Source organism: Puntigrus tetrazona, chromosome 20, assembly GCF_018831695.1.
Source record: "Puntigrus tetrazona isolate hp1 chromosome 20, ASM1883169v1, whole genome shotgun sequence".
In the NCBI taxonomy this organism is placed as follows: Eukaryota; Metazoa; Chordata; class Actinopteri; order Cypriniformes; family Cyprinidae; genus Puntigrus; species Puntigrus tetrazona.
The window spans coordinates 18844690-18865404 of NC_056718.1; the positions used below are offsets into that span (position 1 = coordinate 18844690).

At 37.0% G+C, this 20715-nt stretch overlaps 1 protein-coding gene across 3 annotated transcripts; it reads right to left on the reverse strand.

Moving 5' to 3' along the window:
• Positions 1 to 1705: 1705 nt before the first annotated feature.
• Positions 1706 to 19347, reverse strand: txlnba (taxilin beta a). Of its 3 annotated transcripts, none has more exons than XM_043219883.1 (10): positions 19192 to 19347; positions 16669 to 16951; positions 14568 to 14659; positions 13922 to 14092; positions 9800 to 9994; positions 7773 to 7892; positions 7094 to 7168; positions 5915 to 6007; positions 5133 to 5228; positions 1706 to 5057 (listed from the first exon to the last, which is right to left on the reverse strand). In XM_043219883.1, exons 2-10 carry the CDS (start codon positions 16946 to 16948, stop codon positions 3759 to 3761), a joined length of 2421 nt encoding a protein of 806 aa, XP_043075818.1. In that variant the 5' UTR covers positions 16949 to 16951; positions 19192 to 19347; the 3' UTR covers positions 1706 to 3758. The 3 variants fall into 3 exon arrangements, with proteins under 3 accessions (XP_043075818.1, XP_043075816.1, XP_043075817.1); XM_043219881.1 differs by having other exon boundaries at positions 16669 to 16954; XM_043219882.1 differs by lacking the exon at positions 7094 to 7168 and adding an exon at positions 7224 to 7298 and having other exon boundaries at positions 16669 to 16954.
• Between the last annotated feature and the right edge of the window lie 1368 nt (positions 19348 to 20715).

Sequence of the window (20715 nt, forward strand, 5' to 3'; positions counted from 1 at the left end):
TCATGTGGACAACCTTTGGTTTGTGAATCTTGGAAGGCAAGGACGTCTATAGAGGGAGACAAATTAATCAGTTTTGATCAAATTTAAACGTACTAGAACAATTCGTGGAAGCTCTTGTGGAACAATAAACTCTTTTGGACTGGTTGGTTGTTGTTTAATAATAAAGCATCGCTTAAATTCATTTATACAAGCATCTATGATATGTCAGTTATCGTCTACCTTAGATCTGCCGGACAGTTTTTGGCCATGAATTTTCATAGCCTTATAAACATATGTCAAAAATGACATCTCTTCTGCCATTCAAAACTACTACTACTTACAGTAACTCGAGATTAGAAGATCTGAAGTGTACTCGGTTTTTGTCTGCACAAAGCTTAGTGCACAATTTTTTTCAATGTGTATTTTTTAATGTCTTTGTATTTTGTGCTTCAGGCTAAAGGTCAAGTTAAGTACAGACCCGCTGGCTTCCTCATTCCCACTCATGACCATAACTGCTGCTCCTAATATAAATTCACATTCTGTTAGAAGCCAGGACTGCCTGCAGGTATAACTCAGTATTCTCTGACTTGCTCTGAATCTTAAATTTTTAACAAAGTGTTGTTTGCTCCTACAGAACAAATGTATTTGGCGTGCTTGTGTTAAATGGGACAAAGGCCGCTTCTTTGTGTGCTTGTGAGGGTACTGTACAACCGAAATATTTCCAAACCGTATATCTATTCAAACCTGCCGTGTTTTAGTATGTGTACAAGGCGCAGAATGTGTAACCCAGAACAGAAAGAGATGTGAAGGCATTTATATATATATAAATGCAGGTCAATACATATTCACTTGCAGGTATAGACACTGAATCATTTTGAACAGTGTAAGCATAAAAGCTGCTTGCCTTTTTAGGCTGTTGCCATGGAAACTGCTGCTTGAGTAAAAATCATGGTGTGCAATAGGAGTTATTGTATGCCAGTGACCGGCAGTTAATATAATTCATCATCAATCTGTCTTGTTTTGAAAACCCTTTTATTAGAAGATGGAAAATGGAATTCTTGCTAAGGAACTATTCACTATTATTATTACTCATACTTTGTTCTAAACTTAACCTGTTCCGCTGGATTTTTGCTATTAACATGAATAATTCTTCAAATTGTGTTTCTTATTGAGAAGATGTGTGTTTTTAGAGTGTGTGATAGTTATAATCTATGATAATATCGTAATTGTTGTTGCGAACTGAGATGAAAGAGTATCACCTACTTTCCAAAAACAAACAAACAAAAAAAAAAACACACCTTGAGAGTCTATATAATTGAAATTCTTAAAGCTAAAGATATCCTTGTATGATTTAAATCAGTGGTTTTCAACCTGTGGGCCGCAACGGTATTGCAGGGGGCCGCCAGTTATTATCAATAGAAATAATAATATTGCTAATGTACGTAAAAATGTGTAGTAAATTAAATATCATAATTAATTAAATAAAAAAATAATAATAAACTGTTACTATGCGTTCACTATTCCAGGTCGTTGATTGGTTTAAAAACAACCCACGATTTAGGCTATGTAACATATTTTTGCTGCATACATTTAATTTTTTTTTTTATTTTTTTGCAGTGGGCGCGAAACATATGTGTTTGGTTGTGTGGGCTGTGAGTTAAAAAAGGTTGGGAACCACTGATTTAAATAATAATATATGATATAGTTAAGTAATAACACACAAGCATTTACATTTCTATTGCATATATTTAATCATTTAGCATGCAGATGCTTTTATCTAAAAACACTCAGATCACCTATTCCCTGTGTGTGTAGACTTTTGAATGATTACAGACTTTATAAGAACTCTGTGTATTCTTTTTTAGTAATTTCTTCCTTTTTGAATCTGTAATGATGCTGAAAAGTCAATAAATTAAATTGGACTTACAAAAGAGGACAATGGAAGCAATCAAAATCAACAAAGGAGCAGTGATATGCAAGTGCTATGACAAGTCTCAGTTAGACTAACACAGTGCACGTAACAAGTTGTTTTTTTAAAATTCTGAAATAAATATAAAAGAAAACAGCAGAATAGAAAAAATACAGCCATCTAGTGATAGTTCAGCCTGGACAAAACAAAAGCTTGAAAAAAGAGTTGGGAAGCATTTTCCAAAAGAAAGGGCCTGATCTTCCTGATGTTGAATAAAGCAAATCTGTAGTTTTAGCAATATAGTCTCAGAAAGTTGTCAGTCATAACTACAAAGTTTCTGTCTGTTTTGAAGGATATATGGATGATGTGCCTAACTGGATGCTGAAATTATGATGAAATAATGAGTTTGATGGAACCACAAGCAGTTCTGTCTTGGCAAAAAAAAAGTTAAAGGTGATGATGCTTCATCCAGCAAGAGATGTGTGTTCTAAGATTCAAGCAGCTATTGTCGGATACATTTGAGTATCGTCAGCATAGCAGTGACATGAAAAACCTAATTATGCCATATAGACAGGGAAAAGAAGTGGTCCAAGAACTCAGCCCTGAGGCACCCCAGTAGTTAGATGTTGCGACTTGGATTTCTCACCTCTACAAAATACCTTAAGGGACCTATCTGAGAGGTAAGATTCAAGCCACTGGAGTCTGGTTCCTGAGATGCCCTTGACAGGAGGATCCTGTGGTGAACTATGTCAAAAGCAGCAAATGGATCCAACAAGATAAGTATTGAAGAAAAGAAAATTTCGAAAATTCTTTGGAGTAGGGTCTTTAAAGCTGCAACAACTGTGACAAGGTTGAATTTCCACTGAAACCAGACTGGTTATGTCCAGGAGGCTGTTCTGTGTGAGAAAACTGAAGCAGGAAAGAGTGGGAAAAAAAGAGAAAACAAACAAGATTGGTTTTCCTGGACATAAGCATGTATGAGCGCATTTGCAAATATGATATTGATTTTATTGACCTTATGTGTCTGAGAAACACACAGATAGTTATCTTTAGATTTCTGTCTTTGACCTTCCGTTTTTATGGTAACTCTATACGGAGTAATTAGCTGGTAAATTGGATTTTAATGTTCAAAGCACTTGTCATAATGTACTGGGAAGTTTTTAAAACAAGCTGTTCAGAAATTCATACGACCTTGCCTTCACACTGTAAAAAAAAAAGAAAAAAAGAATGAGGCAAAAGTGGGTGTTTTCAAACTAGTGCAAACTAGTACAAACTTTCTAAAAACAAAACTAAATATGCTTTGCATCAGATAGTTCTAGGCCCCCACATCATACATTTAAAATCTTGTGATGCACAGCAACCTATTGATAATCCCTTACTTATTAATAGGAATAAATTATATATATTGTATTAGTCATAGTCACATTTTATAGGATTGTCAAATGCAGACATTTATTTGAAGGTATTGAAGAAAGTATTACAAGTGGAAAAAAGTCCTTATTACAGGAAGCTAGAAACTCATCTTTATATTCAAAAGTTCATAAAGACCAGTTTGTCATCGTCTGTATTAACTTATGAGTTCAATTCACACTACACAGACAATGCACACCAACCAAGAACATTAGGCCTACATCATTTCTCAAGCATACCAAGACTTTATAAATGCTGAATCAACATTCAGTTCAGAAAAAAGCAAGGACAGACACCAACAGATGCTGACAGGAGTAACACACTGACTAGACAAAACTTGACAAATGTGGCCTTTAAACTCATCAACAGCAAGACTTGGTACACAAACCAAGTACACTAAGTACACAAACAAACTGATCTAGAAACAATAAAAAGAAAAACTTTGGTAATGCATTTCGGCTTAGCTTTTATTAGGGCCCTTTGCAGAACCTTTCTTCTTGGGCGCAGCTTGTTTTTTAGGCTGGACTTTGCCGGCTTTTGCTTTTGCCTCTTGGGATTTTGGGGCTTTAGGTTTTGTCGCCGGTGCTCTAGCTTCCTCAGAGGCAGCTGTGGCTTTCTCAGCATTTTCCTCTTTGGGGGGCTCTTGTTTGGGCATCTCTGGTTGAGGCAGCTCAGATTTAATAGCTTCATCTTTGGTAATTTTCTTCAAGACAGGCTTTGGCTGCTCCTCTTTGAGAGGTTCTTGTTTGGGCGTCTCTGATTCAGGTAGCTCAGTTATAACAGCTTCATCTTTGCTATCTTCTTTTAAGACAGGCTTTGGCTGCTCCTCTTTGGGGGGCTCTTGTTTGGGCGTCTCTGATTCAGGTAGCTCAGATTTAATAGCTTCATCTTTGTTAACTTCCTTCAAGACAGGCTTTGGCTGCTCCTCTTTGAGGGGCTCTTGTTTGGGCGTCTCTGATTCAGGTAGCTCAGATTTAATAGCTTCATCTTTGTTAACTTCCTTCAAGACAGGCTTTGGCTGCTCCTCTTTGAGGGGCTCTTGTTTGTGTGGCTCTGGTTCAGGTAGCTCAGGTTTAACAGCTTCATCTTTCATGACAGGCTTTGGCTGAGTGGATTCCTGTTTGATCGTCTCTTCTGTTTTTGTCACATCTTTCTGGCTTGCATCCTCTTTGGCGGTCTCCTGTTTTCCTGTCTGTTGTTCAGTGATCTCTGGTTGTAGAGGATCTTGAGGAAGTTTGGTTTCTGTCTCAGCTTTGGCGGGTTCAGAATTAGCAGGCTCTGATGGCTTCTCTTCGTTTACTCTAGCAACCTCTGGTTTGTTTTCTTCTGTGTTAGAGGGTTTATCTTGTGTTGACTCTGGTTTATCTGCTGGTTTGTTAGACTCAGGTTTGGGAACCTCAGGAACTGCTGGAAACTTTTCTGCCGCCTTCTCTTCTTCAGTATCAGACTCTTCAGCATCATCTATGGAGCTTACCAAGGAAGCTGCAAACTCCTGCAGACGGATCTGCTCCTCTCGCAACCTCTTCATTTCTGCAGTCAGCATTGGGTTGGTAGCTGGCTTTGGAAGTTCGACAAGCTCTGGAAGCTCATCTACTTGGGGCAAGTCCACCACAGGTGCTAGAGTCACCTTTTCTGAGGACCGTATTTCTTTAATCTTGGCATATAAACTTTTTCTTTCATCCTGCAGTGCTCGGCACAGAGTCTCCAGACGGTCGATTTTCAAAGTGAAGAGTTCAAACTCTTTGGCCTTTTCTGATCTCTGTCGGACAGGAGTTAATCAGTTAGTAAGTGAAACGTCAATGGTAAAATACTAACAAATTTCAGTGTAAATTACCTCCTCAATCATTTCAACAAGAGCTTTATTGCAGCTTTCAAACCGAGTCTTCCATATACTTGATTCCTTTTCCAGCTTTTTCATCTTCTTTGTCATCTATTCAAATAAAAACATGATCAGCATTATATTGTCACACGTGGACTCCTTTGTGTTGTTGTTTTTTGTCGTGTGCCATGTGTTCCGTGTGACCTACTTTAGCTAATTGTCTTAGCGTCTTCACCTGTGTCTCATTTATTAAGTATTTACGTTGTGTATTTAAGGCCTGTGGTTTCAGTTCTGTTCGTCCAATCTCGTCTATGTATTACGTGGTTTAGTTCATCTGCCTGCCTGCCCGTTTGCCTGCCTGCCCGAGGTACTTATCCTGTATATGTGTTTGATTAAACTCGTTTATTTTATATTCTCGTCAAGTGCTCCTTCATGCTATACCACACCGTGACATATTTATATTTTATACACTTAAGTTCTTTTAAAAAAGACAAAGGTGTATTAAGCTGTTCACTGCAAAAAAATAATCCTATTCTTAAGCATTTGACTTAACAAGACTAATTTTAGTTAAAATCTTTATAAATCCTCGAAGCAAGACACATTTGTAAGAAACAACACTGTATAAGATGAGCCTTATTTTCAGAGAATGTAGCTTTAATACAATTGCAATTTATCTTATTGCATCAGCAGATTTATCACTTAAGTATTATATGCAAATTTCACTGGAAAGCAACAAAGGAGTTGCTTTTCACATTTTTTCCTCCTAAGACTGTAAAAGTATACATAATACAACAAACCTTCTCCATCTCCTGTTTGAAAGTAATGTAGATTTCATTGCTTTTTGCTAGTGTGTTCTGGAACTCATCGAACTTCTGGGAGTACAACACAAGCTGTAAGAAGAAAATTAGAGTTGGCGTCATTCAGAAAATCATTGTAAATGAATGCCTAGGAATACCGTAAGAAACACGTGCATAATGAAGATGACAACATTTGTACTTAGCAGCTTGACCTTCCTTTTCAATTATTATATGTTGATCTTAAAGATCTTTGTGAAGAAAGAATTAACACATTGATGATTGAATGGATAAATAAATATTTAAACTTCATACATCCATTTGTTTACATCATGGACCTGATGTAAAGATGAAAGAGTTAATTACAGATTTTGCTGCACTTTACTAAATCCATCTGCAATTAGTCAAAGCAAATGTTCCATCCAATAACACAAAGCTTAAAATAAGTGAACGCTTTCTGCAGTGACTCAGTATGTAATGTGCAAGGCGTCACTTATTATTTATAAAAGCAGCAGTGAAACTCATTTAGATCGTATTTACTGTTCAGCACTTGTGAACTATAAATGAAATGATATATTTCTGTCTGTGTAGTCACAATAGAGCCATGAGCGAGAGGAAGCCATCATACAGCCGTCAGCATAATTAACTCGAAGAGCTTCATTATCTTTGTTGATTCAAAGACAGTGAGATGTTGTCACGTACGTTTCCTTAAAGAAGTAATCAGCATCTAGATGACTGATCTGCTGAATGATATACAGAATGATAACATTTCTCATTATGCACCACTTTTATGCTGCTTTCATGTCCTTTTTGTTACTGTAAAACCTTTATTTATCGTAACTGCATCAAAAGCAATCAACATATTTTTCCCAATTTCTCCTTATAGTCATGCAGATTTGAAACAACACGAGGGTAAGTAAATGAAGACAGAATTTATGCAAAAGTCTCACGATTGCTTTTCACAAACATCCGTCTGTAATATATCTATCCATTTCAGCTGAGATGTATTCAGACAGCGCATTTAGTGCAATTGCACCTAATGGCTATGAATCATCAGCGTAAATTGCCTTTTAAAGATCGTTTGGTTTATGTGGTTTGTCACACAGCTCAGAGAGAGAAACGTCACAGCTAGAGAGGAGAGAGTGTTGGATTGTGGGTAATGCCACAGCGGTAGATATTCACCTGGGCCTGCATGACAGTGTGCTGCTCTTTCAGCTCTTTAGCCTGTAGTTTCCACTCTGCAGCCTGAGTGAGTAACTGGTTAAACACAACACACACAGACAGGTGAGAGAGACCGAGAACTCGGCATTACCTGTTTCTTCATCTGTAACTCCTGCTCCCTCATTGCGTAGCATTTCTTTGTTTTTTCAATAGCCTCTTTAAGCAACTAGCAACATAAATAGTGAGATGTTAACACGTGCCAATATTTGACATTCACTGAAACATTTTTATGAACAGGGTTCAAAATGAACTTTTTGACACTCTTGAAAGAACGTGAGTTAATAATGTAGGCTATACATGACAGATGAACTTGAAGGGACGAAACAAAGATCTGAGATAAACTTTAAAAAAAAAAAAAACATGAAGAAATTTGCTAAGAAGGCAAGTCACAACAAATGTTTTCTTGAGCTAACAGTTTCATTTGATTGGCACATTCATCACTTCACTTATAAGGAATCTTTATCATTCTGTGGCAGTTCCTTATAAATGACCTTTTACTTGCATTTTGTAACTTGATGATTGTTTATTTTACACACTGACTGTAAATAAATTCATTGTAAGCACATGCAAATGAATTTGCCTGCCCTTCATTTTACTTGAGGCAAATCTGAAGAGCCAGAATAGGATCTGTGTGTCTTACATATTCCTTCTCTCTTTTGTGCTTCTCCTCAGCTTGATTGAGTAGCATGTTGGCTTCTTCCAGCTTGGCATCAGACAGTTTCTGCTGCAGATCTCTGTGTTTGAATATCTTCTCTAAGCTCTGCAAAACAATTCAGGGAAGAATATTTACTTAGACTTAAAGGGGGTTACATCAGTTGCACCGCACCCTATTGTATTTTACTTTGGTGCATCTGTGTTATTTCAATTGACCAATTTGATCACTACTATATAAAACCACGATCTGCACTCACTTCTTTTTATTCTATTTTGCACCGATCATCAGTTGGACTATTTTTGTGAGTGCGGATCACGGTTTTATATTTCATTAGAACGTTTTGGGTTGCAGGGATGCTGTATTTATTTTTTTCCAGCTTTTAGTCAGTTCTTGGAACAACCTTTAACGCAGTGCAACATTTTAACATCGAGAATTTGCGTTTGTCCCTCTCCTGAGGTGTGATTATTCACAAGCAGAACATGTTCCAGGATCAACATCCTTTGTTGTTCTTGGAACAGCTTTTGTATCAATCATCCTTTTACACCTAAAAGCAGAGGGCGGTGACTGGCCAACAGGCGTGTTGTTTCAGGAACATGTTCTTCTTGTGAATCACATTAAGAATGAATCACCTCCCTCTTATTATGCGTGTCTCTACCGCAGCCAGCAGAGAGCAGTAGAGACACGCGGCACAATTCAATTTCCAGCCAGTTCAATTTTTTTGGGTCTGTTTTAACCCACCACACAGCTGTGTGTGAACAGTCTCTGTGGCACCCATCAGCGTGACAGACCGAGCTTAACTTCCCCTCACATCAGGCTTGTCATTCCACCGGTCGATCCTCGTGTGATTAGATAGAAAATACCGGAGTGTTCTACAAGGTGCAATATTCACTGTCAAACCAGGCGTGAATCACTGAGTCAAAGTGGAAAAAATGCAAGTATCTGCTGTGCATATAGCAGGTTTAGAAAGTGTGAGGGTGTAGCTTCCTCCGCCTCGTGTTGTGAAATTGCAGCTCTGGCAGACTTATGTTTTTTAGCATGGTGACTGTAAAAATGTCTTGAGTCGGAAGTTTGAGAAAAATATTTAGCGTCTTTGAAATTCTCTGGCATTTATTTGATCAAAAATACTACAAAAACAGTACGGTATGTAAAATCTAATTCATTTTTGATAGCAAAGCTGCTTTTTTGTAATTTTATTGCATTAAAGGTAGAGGGAAATATTTCGAAACAATGATAAAAATTGCTTGAACAAAATCAGCATATTAGAATGATTTCTGAATAATCATGTAACACAGAAAAAATTGTGATAATGAGAATGGAGAAGTGCTAAAAATCCAGCTTTGCCGTCACAGAAATACATGATATTTAATTTTAAAAAGTATTTAAATTGTTATTAAAAACTGTTTTCACAAAATTAACATTTTTACTGTGTTTTTAATCAAATAAATGCGCCATTGGTAAGCATAACATTTGACATATGACAAAAAAACTTTAATTATTCTTAATTACTTTGCAGCGGCAGAGTTTGAAATAATTTTGAGACGCCAGTGACGGCTCATTAAACTTTTCTGCTGGACCAGAACAAATAATTCAATCGGATGCATTATCAAATGTATCAAAATCACTTATGGTGCACACTTACTTGTACCAAAATCTAATCTCGACTGTGCCTTGGGGTGCAGCTTTAAATGGATTTGTGACTGAATCGCTTTGACAGATGTGTTAGATACTGTGGTGCTTGAAATCTTCAATTCATTTTGCTGGTTTGCGCCGCACAGGTCTTCGGTCTGCTTCACACCGCAAGCACATATTTATTTTAGGGCCCATATTAACAGGTTACAGTCTTCACGCTGCCCACATAAACAGCGCGGGGCTGTGCAGCTGAAAATAGAGTTCTCCTGCTGGAGCTCTGCTTACGTGTGGACTGAATGCGTTTGGAATCTAGATGTTATGTGTGCAGATATACAGATACGTCCTGTGGATTTAATGTAATGCGTGTGGATTTCCTTCTGTACCTGTTCTCTTCTCTCATACTGCTCTATGATGGTCTTGAGTTTGCTGGCCAGCTCACTGTTCTCTTGGCACAGCTTGTTGTTGCGGTTACTGTGCTGCTCGATCTGATTCTGAATGTCCACTAGCGTGCTCTGGAAATGAGCAGAGATCTCCTTCCGCTTCATTTCATCCTCCCGCAGCCTCTGCAGACTCTCCTCCTGCAGGGAGAAAGAGAGAAGGAAACGTGTGGGAAATCTGGGAATATGCAGCCTTAAGTGATGAAAGCAATCTAGTTCTAGTATTGCGTGAGTGTTTGAGACGGAGCTTTGATTAGATGGTAAAAGCCAAATCATGTATTGCGTTTGACAGCATTTTGTGCTAGAAATGACAGTGATGGAAATGATATTTTAAGCATTTGTGGAGTAAAATGGCCATCTCTTCCTGAAGTTTATTTCAGATTGCAATTTATATAGCCTGTGTACAAACAATTGAACAATATTCACAATGGTGTAATAATGATATATTCGTAATATTTCATATTTAATCTCAGTCATGCCTCACACTTAAAGTGTTGTCTTGCTGATAACTGTGTTGTCATCTGTTAATTCAAATAAATATGAAATAAACACTTGCATAAAAAGAAGAAATGTTGCATAACTGAGCTCAGCCGAAGTACTGAAATAAATACAACTGATATAAAATGCATTAAATAGAAAAATTAATAAATAGTACAATAGAATACGCAGTTTTTTGATAAATATTTGTGGGAAAATGATTGTTTGTATTGGAAATAGTAAAGCTAATGGAGGTTTAACAAATGAAGATAAATGTAAATGTTCATTTAAGTATTAAAAATGCATAATAATCTATAGTTTGTAATCATCATTTAGCTCATCGTTATAATCCATATAATCAGAATTGAATGCAAGCGTAATATAAATCATTATATTAAGCTTTTATAATTATATAAATCATATTTATTGCATTCACATTAGCAGTCAGTCATTTGGCAGACGCTTTTATCCAAGGTTCGATTTTTTTTTAATAAAAGCAGTACACCAGCTATAAGCAAGGGACAACCTTTTGTAACACGCTTTTATTTTATAGATAAAGAAAGTCAAAAAAAGACTGGATTTTTATAAGCTCGAACCCGAACCTAAATGGCCCACGTGACCACCATAGCTCAACGTGTCCAAAGCACTTTAACTGCATTCTTTCTACCTTACAAGGTCTGAATGGTGAAGGATCCTATTAATCAAATGATGTTAATGACAGATTAAGCTATATGAGATCTATATTCGTGGCACTAAATAAACATTAAATAAATATGATCCTTTTTTTAGTATCTGGGATCGGATGTGTGAATGCTAAACAGCCCTGCCATCCAATGTGTGCGCTTTGTAAACATGAGCTCCTGTTTCAGAGGCGCCAGCTTCCTGACTCAGCTAATCGTAAGGAATCCAAGCATGGAGTGTTCCTCTCCAGGGCTGAATCTGTTTGCTTGCTTGTGTTTACACATGGCATGAGTCTCGAGCTCCCACATGGGAAAGGTGAAGCTGTATTACCGCTACGCAAGCTCATCAGGGAGGCCAATCACTCATATAAGTGCAAAGGAAATGACCCCAGATTAAATCTAATTTACCGTCCTCATAGCTGAGCCTCGCACCTACACACAGGGCTTAGATGTTCTTCTCTGACCTGCTCATTAATGGCCTCCATAATACTTGAATAAAATTGATTGGGGAGTGAACAAGGTCAAGGCCAGCCTCTAGGGAAGGATAGCATCAACTTCCAAAGACATGCAGAGTTCATAAAGCAAGAGTTTAATATCTCCAGTGCCCGGAGGAGAAAAAAAAACAACACAAACGTGATTAGAAAGCTCCTTCGAGTCACCTTACAGACCACAAAAACAGAAAAAAAGTGTGGTGTGTGTGTGTGTGTGTTTGTATGCTGGGACAGAAACTGCTACCTACAAAGTCCTCAAGCACCTGTTCAGCAAATAGTACAAATGGACCGAAATCAGTCGCTGAGAAAATGGCTCCAGGTGCTTTGCGCAAGATTCATAACATCTTTCATATTATGTACACATTCCCTGAATGGAGGTGAAATTGTCTCTTGGAAGGAAACATAATTGTTTGGCAGAGTGAAAGAAACGAGTGGACTGCTAAATCTGACAACTGGAAACATTTCAAGTGCTGAATAACAGTTTTGTAAAATGACAAATATGGCAGCTCAGTTGAGAGAGGCATTCACATATTAGGTTGCCGTTTTTAATATTCAGAACCATTTACGTGCATCAAAAACATACAGCACGACTGGTGATTCTCTTTTTGATGACTTTTATGAGTCGTCTCTTTTTATTGAATCAAGCACATGTGACTTGTGACGGTTGTGATGAGAGAAATTAAGCTTTTTGAAACCCTGAATCATTTGCTTTGCAAATTTCGATCCTCTCGAAGCACCACAGGCTTGGCGGCACCCGCTGGTCAAAATTGTGTGAATTCCACACAAATCATCCGAAACATGTAAAATGACACCTTTTACAAATTCAAGAGTACCTATCAAACGTAACCTACAAATAATTAAACACTGTTCAGTTTGACACGCCTTCAAATTTATGCTATTTTATTTATTAATGTATTAATGCTTGTGTATTATTGGGTAAATATTGTTCTCACGTTTTGTGTTACACATATAAGTTAAAATTCATTACATTTATTAAGAATGAACCTATATTTTAAAACTGATCTTTGGTTCACGACGTTGTGTCAAACGTCGTGTCTAGATATATGATAAAATGAGTTGTTTTCAGTCGGTCACACGACCTCAACATGTGATCTCAACTGACAAATGTAAAATAATACAGCTTGTAAGTGTATCTAATCATGCTACTGTGCTATGAATTTCTATATACGTGTTAAGGAGTAGCATAGTTAAATCCATTATGCAGATTTAACTTCAAAATTAGCACAGAAAATACAAAAACTAAATCTGGGATGTAGATGCAGTCGCTGTAGCATCAACAGAATGGAAGTGCAGGAGGCCATGGCCTCTGCAGTGATTTGATCCAGAGAGACATTCTCTTTGACTTTTGATTTATAAAAGAAGGGCAAATGCCACTGAAGCTCGGTAACACTATCCCTCTTGTCATAGTGACCTGTCAGCAGAGCTTTGAGTCTGAGAAGTCAGTGTCTCATCGAGGCAGAGGCACAGAGTAACTGCAGTAGCATCCCACTGGGCTCAAAAACACCATCTCCTCAGAAGGAAGTTAGATCGACTCAATCTCAGTAATCAAAACACCGACATGGGTGACAGGAAAACAAGTCAGACGCGTAACACTGCTGTAAGGTTTGTTATTAACACAACAACACATTGATCGCTGTTCATGTCAATTAGACTGCTCTTCTTTATTTAGCAATATTTTAAGTATTTAATCTGTCATACTTTTTTTTGTTTGTTTAATGACAGAAAATGACAACACACACACACACACACACACACACACACACACACACATATATATATATATATATATATAGTATTTATTTAATTAATTAATTAATTAAATGTAATTATTAAATAAATTAAGTGTATTAAATCTATTAATTAAATTTAATTAATTTTAATTAATTAATTAAATAAAATGTAATTTAATACAATTTGATTGTGAAGCTGTTTTTTTAATGAAAACTTTGTTGTACCAATAACAGACTACTGTTCAAACGTTTACATGTTTTTTTATATGTTTTTATTCTTTCAAACACTTAATTTGTTCAATTAGAAATACAGTAAAAACTATAAAATTGCAAAATATTACTCCAATTTCAGTATCAATTAAATAAACCTTTCTTATTATTTTCAGTGTTGAAATTCTAATATTGTTTGTGGAAGACAAGATACACCTTTTTTTCCCCTAAAATGTTTTCATTAATAGAAACTTAAAAATAACAAACTGGCCCAACTGGCCCAAACATCTGAATAGCATAAGAAAATGTGCATATTTATTTAATAAAAACCAAAACAAATTCAGACAAAATAAATACGGCATGTTTTAAATAAACTGCAAAAATAAACCTACCAAGTAATATCATAGCTTAACCTTTTCTTTCTCAATCTCTTAAGCTGTCAGTAGATAATGTTCTCACCTTTAGAGTCCTGTTATGTCTCTGAAGCTCCCTGCAGAGCATCTCCAGCTTGCTGCGGGCCAGGATGGCACGACTGTGCTCGAACTGAAGCTGATCTCTCTGCTTGACCAGAAGACCCTGTCTCTGCTGAAGCTGCTCCAGCTGTTTCTTCTCAGTCCTGTGTTCCTCCACCTGCCCCATATGCACAAAACACACACAGGTGAGAGCCGTACATCATCTCATATGCAGCTCCAACACCTCTGGCTGGTCTAAAGCTGCTTTAGATAGCGCCTCTCTGCGCCTCTGAGTCGTCGAGAGGATTTTTCCACAATAACAGAGCCCTTAGATTGACTGCTTTTGATAGCGTTCTCTACATGTCCCTGTCGTTATCTCTGTGTTTTAAAATTGAAGAGTGTTGCGGCTTTCTTGTGTGGCATATGGCCTTGTGTTCAGACTCGCTTATTCAGCCCAGGGCGTCGAATATTTAGGTCATCGCGGTATCAGTGAAACCACTCTTAACATCACACCAGGCGTTCTTTTATTTTCTCTCCGTGTCAATCCGGTTTGTGTTCTATTTGTTTCCTCTTAACTGTCCTCCATGCATTGCTGTTGCCGGCGGTGAAAACTGTTCAGAGAGCGGCGTTCTCTCGTGGGTCTGGATACTCACCAGCTCAGTGTATTTCTTCAACACCATTTCCACTTTCTCTTCTGGTGAGCCGAGCTTGTTCAGGCTTTGCAATAAGGATGCGGCCTCTTTACCTACGAGACAAGCGTTTTCCGTTCAGATCAGAGAACGAAAAGATAAAGAAGATGAGCAGAAGCACACAAGGGAGAGTTCTGCACGCAAGCTTCAAAATAAATCAAAGGGAGAAGTGGTGAAATCACAGCGTGATAGCATTTACTACGATAAAATGCTTGAGAGAAGCAAACAAGACGCAAGGCATATACTCAGCCTTAAGGGAATGGTTCGTCCAGAAATGAATCTCTGTCATTATTTATTCACCCTCTTGTCGTTCAAAATCTTTTTTCTATAAAAAAGGAGGGAAAATCTTAAAAAGCACTGTCAAAGTGGTCCTTAAAAAAGTCTTAAGATAACATTGTGTGGGGAAAAAAACTGAAAAGTTTTCTTCACTGATCGCTGAATGAGTTCACAAAACCAGAAAGATTTGCTGACAGATCAGACCGGTCCAGTTTTTCACTTCAAGTCGTTGAGTAATTAGGTTGCAGTGGCCAATTTATCTGTCACTATACCGGCCCAGTTTTTCTAAGAACGAGACTATTCTTACACAAAGCTGTTTATATGACCTCAGAAGTCTTAAACTACAGTTGCGTGAGTCATATGGGCAAATGTTATGACATTTTATCATTCATTTATGAGGCTATTTTACATGTATATATGTTTTTTTTGAATCTTAAAGTCTCCAGAAGCTGTTCACTGTAATTGCGTGACCAGTACGTTATTCATATTTTCTCTTTCTGTGTTCCACGGGAGAAAGGCACGCAGGTTTGCAACAACACGGGCAAGTAAATAGTGACAGAATTTGCATTCCTGCGGAAAATATTCATTTAGGCCCAGAGTGTGTCACAAAAACTAAGACAAGCGCTATAGCGATGGTGAAGTGGGCTTTAGTGTTAACATGAGCATTCATTCCTTGAGAATGGACATTTTCCAAAGAGTTGATCACTCATGGCGCTCGACCATCCTGCTGATAGAAAAACCCAATCACTGTTTAGGACTCCATCTGTGCGACTGAGACTTGCTACATACAGCATTTTTCAGACATAAAACAGTAATCGAGTTTCTCACTGTAATATCTGCTCTGTGGGTCATTTAACAAAATTGAATGTCACTCATTCATACATTACTCTTTAAATGTTTGGGTTAAATAAGACAACTTTAGCATTAAAGTGATTTAGTTTGACGCATATCATAAACTGATCGTATAGTGACAGTGAAGACAATGTTACAACAAATATTTTAAATTATTAATGCTGTTCTATTTAAAGTGCTCCTATTATGGCTCCAACAACAGGTTGTCATGCATGCAACCTGATATGCAAAAATATAACATGCATTTATTTTTAACTTATTTGCTCAACGACTGCCAAACGATTTGTTTAACGATTCATTTTTATAAACCCCTCCTTTGCCTGATGATTGGTTCAATCATCTAATTTTTTTCCTTCACTTAGAGCTGTTTTAAAAAATGTCTGCATAAAAAAGGTCATTTCCAAAAATCCATAATAGGGGCACTTTAAAATTTATCAAAGATTTAAAAAAAATTATATACTGTATACATCGTTATATATCGCAGTAGTCCACAAAAAAAAAATTAAGTAGCACAGTTGCTTTTAACATTGATAATAATAATAAATATTTCCTAAGCACTAAATTAGCATATTATGAAGATTTCTGAAGGATCGTGTGAAAATGAAAACTGTTGAAAATTCAGCATTGCATCTGAGAAATACATTTTGAAATATATACGGTATTAAAATACAAAACAGCTATTATTATTTTTAAGTTATACATGACTGTTTCTTTGTATAAACTTGACGCAGCACACATAAAATGGCGCCTATTTCATAGAATGAAGGATATCAACACTGGACCAATTATTGACTGATTTGGCCGTTTTACAGGCCGTTTTATGAGGCTGAGCAAAATAAAAATTCTCTTTGTGAGGTTTAGTCTTTTAGTTTGTCCCTGTAATCTCAAGACATTTACACTGTTTATCAAACGAACAGAAGAAAGGCCAATTGCTCACCCAGGCCCTTGAGGAGTTTCTTATCGGCTGTCTGCTCTTTCTCTGGACTGGCACCAGCTTCTTGTGGGCCAGCCTCTTTATCAGCGTTTGCCTCCTCTTCCTTTTTCTCCTCAGACTCCAGGATGGAGATCTGCTCCTGCATCAGGTTGGATGCTGCTCCGTACGTGTTGATTATATCTTCTAGCTGCCTGCTAAAGTCCTCCATGGGGTCCACCGCCTGCTCCTCTGGACCATTGACTTGTTCATTGGCATTCTCAGAGGTCTGGTCACTGCCCTCCATAATCTGCTGCAAAAATCAAGTTAAATATATAATAAAAGTGCTTCATAAGAAATAAGATTGATTGGCAGAGGTAGAACAGCCAATTCCTTGATTACACTCTTGGCTTGATGCTGAAATGAGACTGTTGAAATTAATGAGAAGCGATTATGCATTACTTGTAGAGAGGTTTGATACGACTCTCTGAAATCACCAGTCACTAAACTACAGATGAATGGCTTTTGGCCACTTTGTGGTATGGTTGCATAAATAGAGGGAATTTATGTTTGAAATGCATGAGGTTGTTTGTAAGAAATGTAAATTCAAATTTGGGGAAATGATTAATGCATTTGCCTCAGGCAGAAACAATATGGATAATACTGAAGTGACCTTGAAAAATAAATATTTGCAGAAACGTAAAACTGAAAATTAGAAAGTGAAGTGACGTGCCTACATATACAATGACGGATTTAATGTTTGTCAAATTATTTATTTTTGTGTATTTGTGTACATGTACAGATACGGTTGTGTACTGATATTTTAGTGCATTTTTCTTTTTCTCCAGTCTCTAGTCACACAAAACTCTAAACACAATTATCACAACAACCGTTTGTTTTGACCATACCATTAACATAATTTGGGTTATTTTCATGCAATATGCAGTCAATTATCTTTTTTTTTTCCATAGATCTTTTTAATCTTATTTACAAACGCTTAAACACGGCATGTTCCAATCCTAAAATATTGTATAAAGCATCTAGTCCTGCAACTACAGCAGCTCAAAAGTAGTGAAAAATATCTCCATATAAAATATTTTAAGATCTGATAAGTATTTTTCAGTAACAGATCATTTAAATATTCTTCAGTTGGAGGAACGGTCTCGTGTTAAAGCTCTTTCCATTAACAACATAAAGTTAAAAGTACATTTTTGAATTGGTTTTGTGGATGCAGAACAAGACTGATGAATTAGAGAGAAAGAGAGAGAGAGAGAGAGAGAGAGAGAGAGTTTGGTCAAAAAGAGGGAGAAGAAGTTTCTAAAACTTATTTTCTATTTTAATATATATATATATATTTACAAATTAAGTTTATTTGTTTATTTTAAATGTTCAAAAATCATGTTTTCTTTTATTATGTTTTATGTTTTATAGTGTTAGATAATTAGTTAATTTTTTTACCTATATAGTGTGTTAGTTAAGTGGATAGTTAGGTGGAATGCAAAATTTAAAAATCTTTTCCCTTTTTTATACAAATTAAATTTAAAAGTAATTTTCTCCTGTGATGGCAGAATTATTAATTTCACTTTTTTTTTCACATGACCCTTATGCCGACTTCTTATTTTATTTCATCCTGTTTTATTTTATCATAAATCCACACCTGGATACAGAAAATGTAATACTTAAATTGAAATACTTAATGAAATGTATTACTTAATGATCTGCTTAGTGGTAGTTAATTAAACGTTTTCAATGCCAGCCGCGCGAAAAGAGTTCCGTCTGATCTCTAAGCTTCCTCCACGTCTGCTGGACATCTGAAGAGAGGCAATGAGCCACTTGTGACACATGAGGCTAGAGGAGGGGGTGCGGAGAAAATAGCACAAATCACAGTGGCAGAGTATCGCTGAGCCTCTAAATCTGATGTGTCACAGATAGCGCCGGGCCTGAAGCCCTTCAGCTCTACACAGCTGATTTCATGTGGAATGAACTCTGGGATTCCAGAGGTTGTTTATGTCCCTGCTCTGTTGCTTATCAGGTTAAAATTATAGCCCCCGTTCCAACCCCATGTGCATGTATCCCTCCTCCTCTCCCATCACCCCCTCCTCCTTCAGCAACATGGCACCTGTTGTGAAGCCACACGCTATTTTTGGACCCTCTAAATATGGACAAGCTATTTCTTAGTCTAGCCACGTACACTCTGATGTCAATGGCGGCAGTTTTACGCAAAGTGGAAAAAACAATGACTATTCTAAACATCGGTTTACATCTGAACAACAGGATAAGAGTAAAGCACATAAGACTAAGTTTAGGGCAAATGATGAAATTTGCGACCAATCTGAATAATATAATAATAAAAAAACTGAATTATTGCATTGGAATTAGCTTTGTCTTCTTGTTACTTAATCATAATAACGAAACCACACTGTAATAAATGAAACAAAACACACACAGCCATATAAGTCCAACCAACTCCAATGTTTCTCAAAGACACACTGTCTACATTCAGCTCAACATCAACTAAAGTTAAATAAAACAGTACAGCTTAAGACTTACCCCACACGTGTCCGTTCGGGTTCGAATAGAAAAGCAGGACAATGAACCAGTCAGTCCACGCTTTTATCAGAGTGAAAAAGAGAAGTGAGGAGGGTCCAAAAGGACTCGAGACAACAGCTGACAGCATGAGCCCCTCAAAATAACCTCCAGTGGAAAACCAATGGAAGCGTTGTCCAAACACTGAATGAAGCGGCCTGTCAGGATCTTTCTGCTCAGGCTTTTTAGGAAGACAGCTGAGGAGCTAATTTTGTAGCATCCTTTGAAAGGCTTCGGACTCGTTATCATAGATCTACTAATTCAAACTTCATTGCTGTTTAGCACCGATAATTAGAGGTATAACAAATGTTAATGGGTTTTTACCTGATATGTTTTAATGGAACAGTTTGTCGAACCTTTAGACGAAATATAAAAGGAAAATCTATATAAAGTTTCCGTATGTTTGTTTTTTGTAAGGGAATATAAAGGAAGAGGGGTAATTGCTCAGTTTTATTCAAAAGCCCAAACGAAGCAAAATATGCAATTTGGTGCAGTTGCTGATATAAATATGTCAGGAAAAGAATGAAAATTAAAATTGATGAGATGAGATATTCAGTATAGCTGAATGCTTAATATTTAATGCGTTTAATTTAAAGCGTAACTTACATTTATTTAAGTTTTAACATGATTTTTCTAACCTAAGTTGCTTAAGCCTTAAAATATTACTACAGTACAGTATCGTTCTTATTACTTTATGAAGGACAGTCAGGATTTCGCAGCAAAATCAAGCATGTATTGCAACCTGAACGTGACAGAGGGTATGTAGTAAAATTGTGTACAGCAGATTTATTTATTCATTTTTTTTTTATTTAGAAATTTACATAATATGAAACACTTGGCTTCATAGGGTTAACATGCAAATCTGGGCGGACCTCACAGTTATTGACTTGTGTACTGAATGCCTGAGGACCAATTTCTTGTAACAATCTGCTTAGTATTGGGTTTTCACAGCTCCTATTAGCATTTATTATCACATTTGTCCACCATAATTCCAGTCAATTGCACTCTAATCACTTCAAATCATGCAAATGGAGAATTGTGAAGTGATTAGCATCTCCAGCGCAACTCACTCCATAACGGCGTTTTTGTCGGCCCGTTTCTAAATATTGAAAAATATTTGGCATGTGACTGCGAAACACGGTCACCCACCCATTCATCAAACAATATCAGGGCTCCTTAATGTGTGACCTATTTAGTGTGGTTTTACACGCAGACGTTAGCAATTCTGCCCATCGGAATCATTCCTTTGCAATTTGCAGTAGCGCTTACTAAAAGCACAAATGAGTCTAAAGTGTTTCAGGGTCACGCTGAGGATTTGTAAAGAGTGGTGGGCGACAGACTTTACCGCAGGTCGTCTCTCTGATAATCCTCCTCTTTGGCTTTTATTAGGGAATCTTTTTAATCACCAGATAGAAATGATTCTGACATTGGCTCCAGGCTTAATTATTTCTCTCAGCCCCTGCATCTCAATTAATGATTGTAGCGTCC

What these genes read in the sequence shown, in the direction of transcription:
- txlnba (XM_043219883.1), bottom strand. Translation starts at nt 16,948, where the DNA reads ATGGAGGGCAGTGACCAGACCTCTGAGAATGCCAATGAACAAGTCAAT. An exon ending in GAAACTCCTCAAGGGCCTGG is followed by an intron (nt 14,660 to 16,668) that starts GTGAGCAATTGG and finishes CTTGTCTCGTAG; the next exon opens with GTAAAGAGGCCGCATCCTTA. An exon ending in TCAAACAGGAGATGGAGAAG is followed by an intron (nt 5,229 to 5,914) that starts GTTTGTTGTATT and finishes TTATTTGAATAG; the next exon opens with ATGACAAAGAAGATGAAAAA.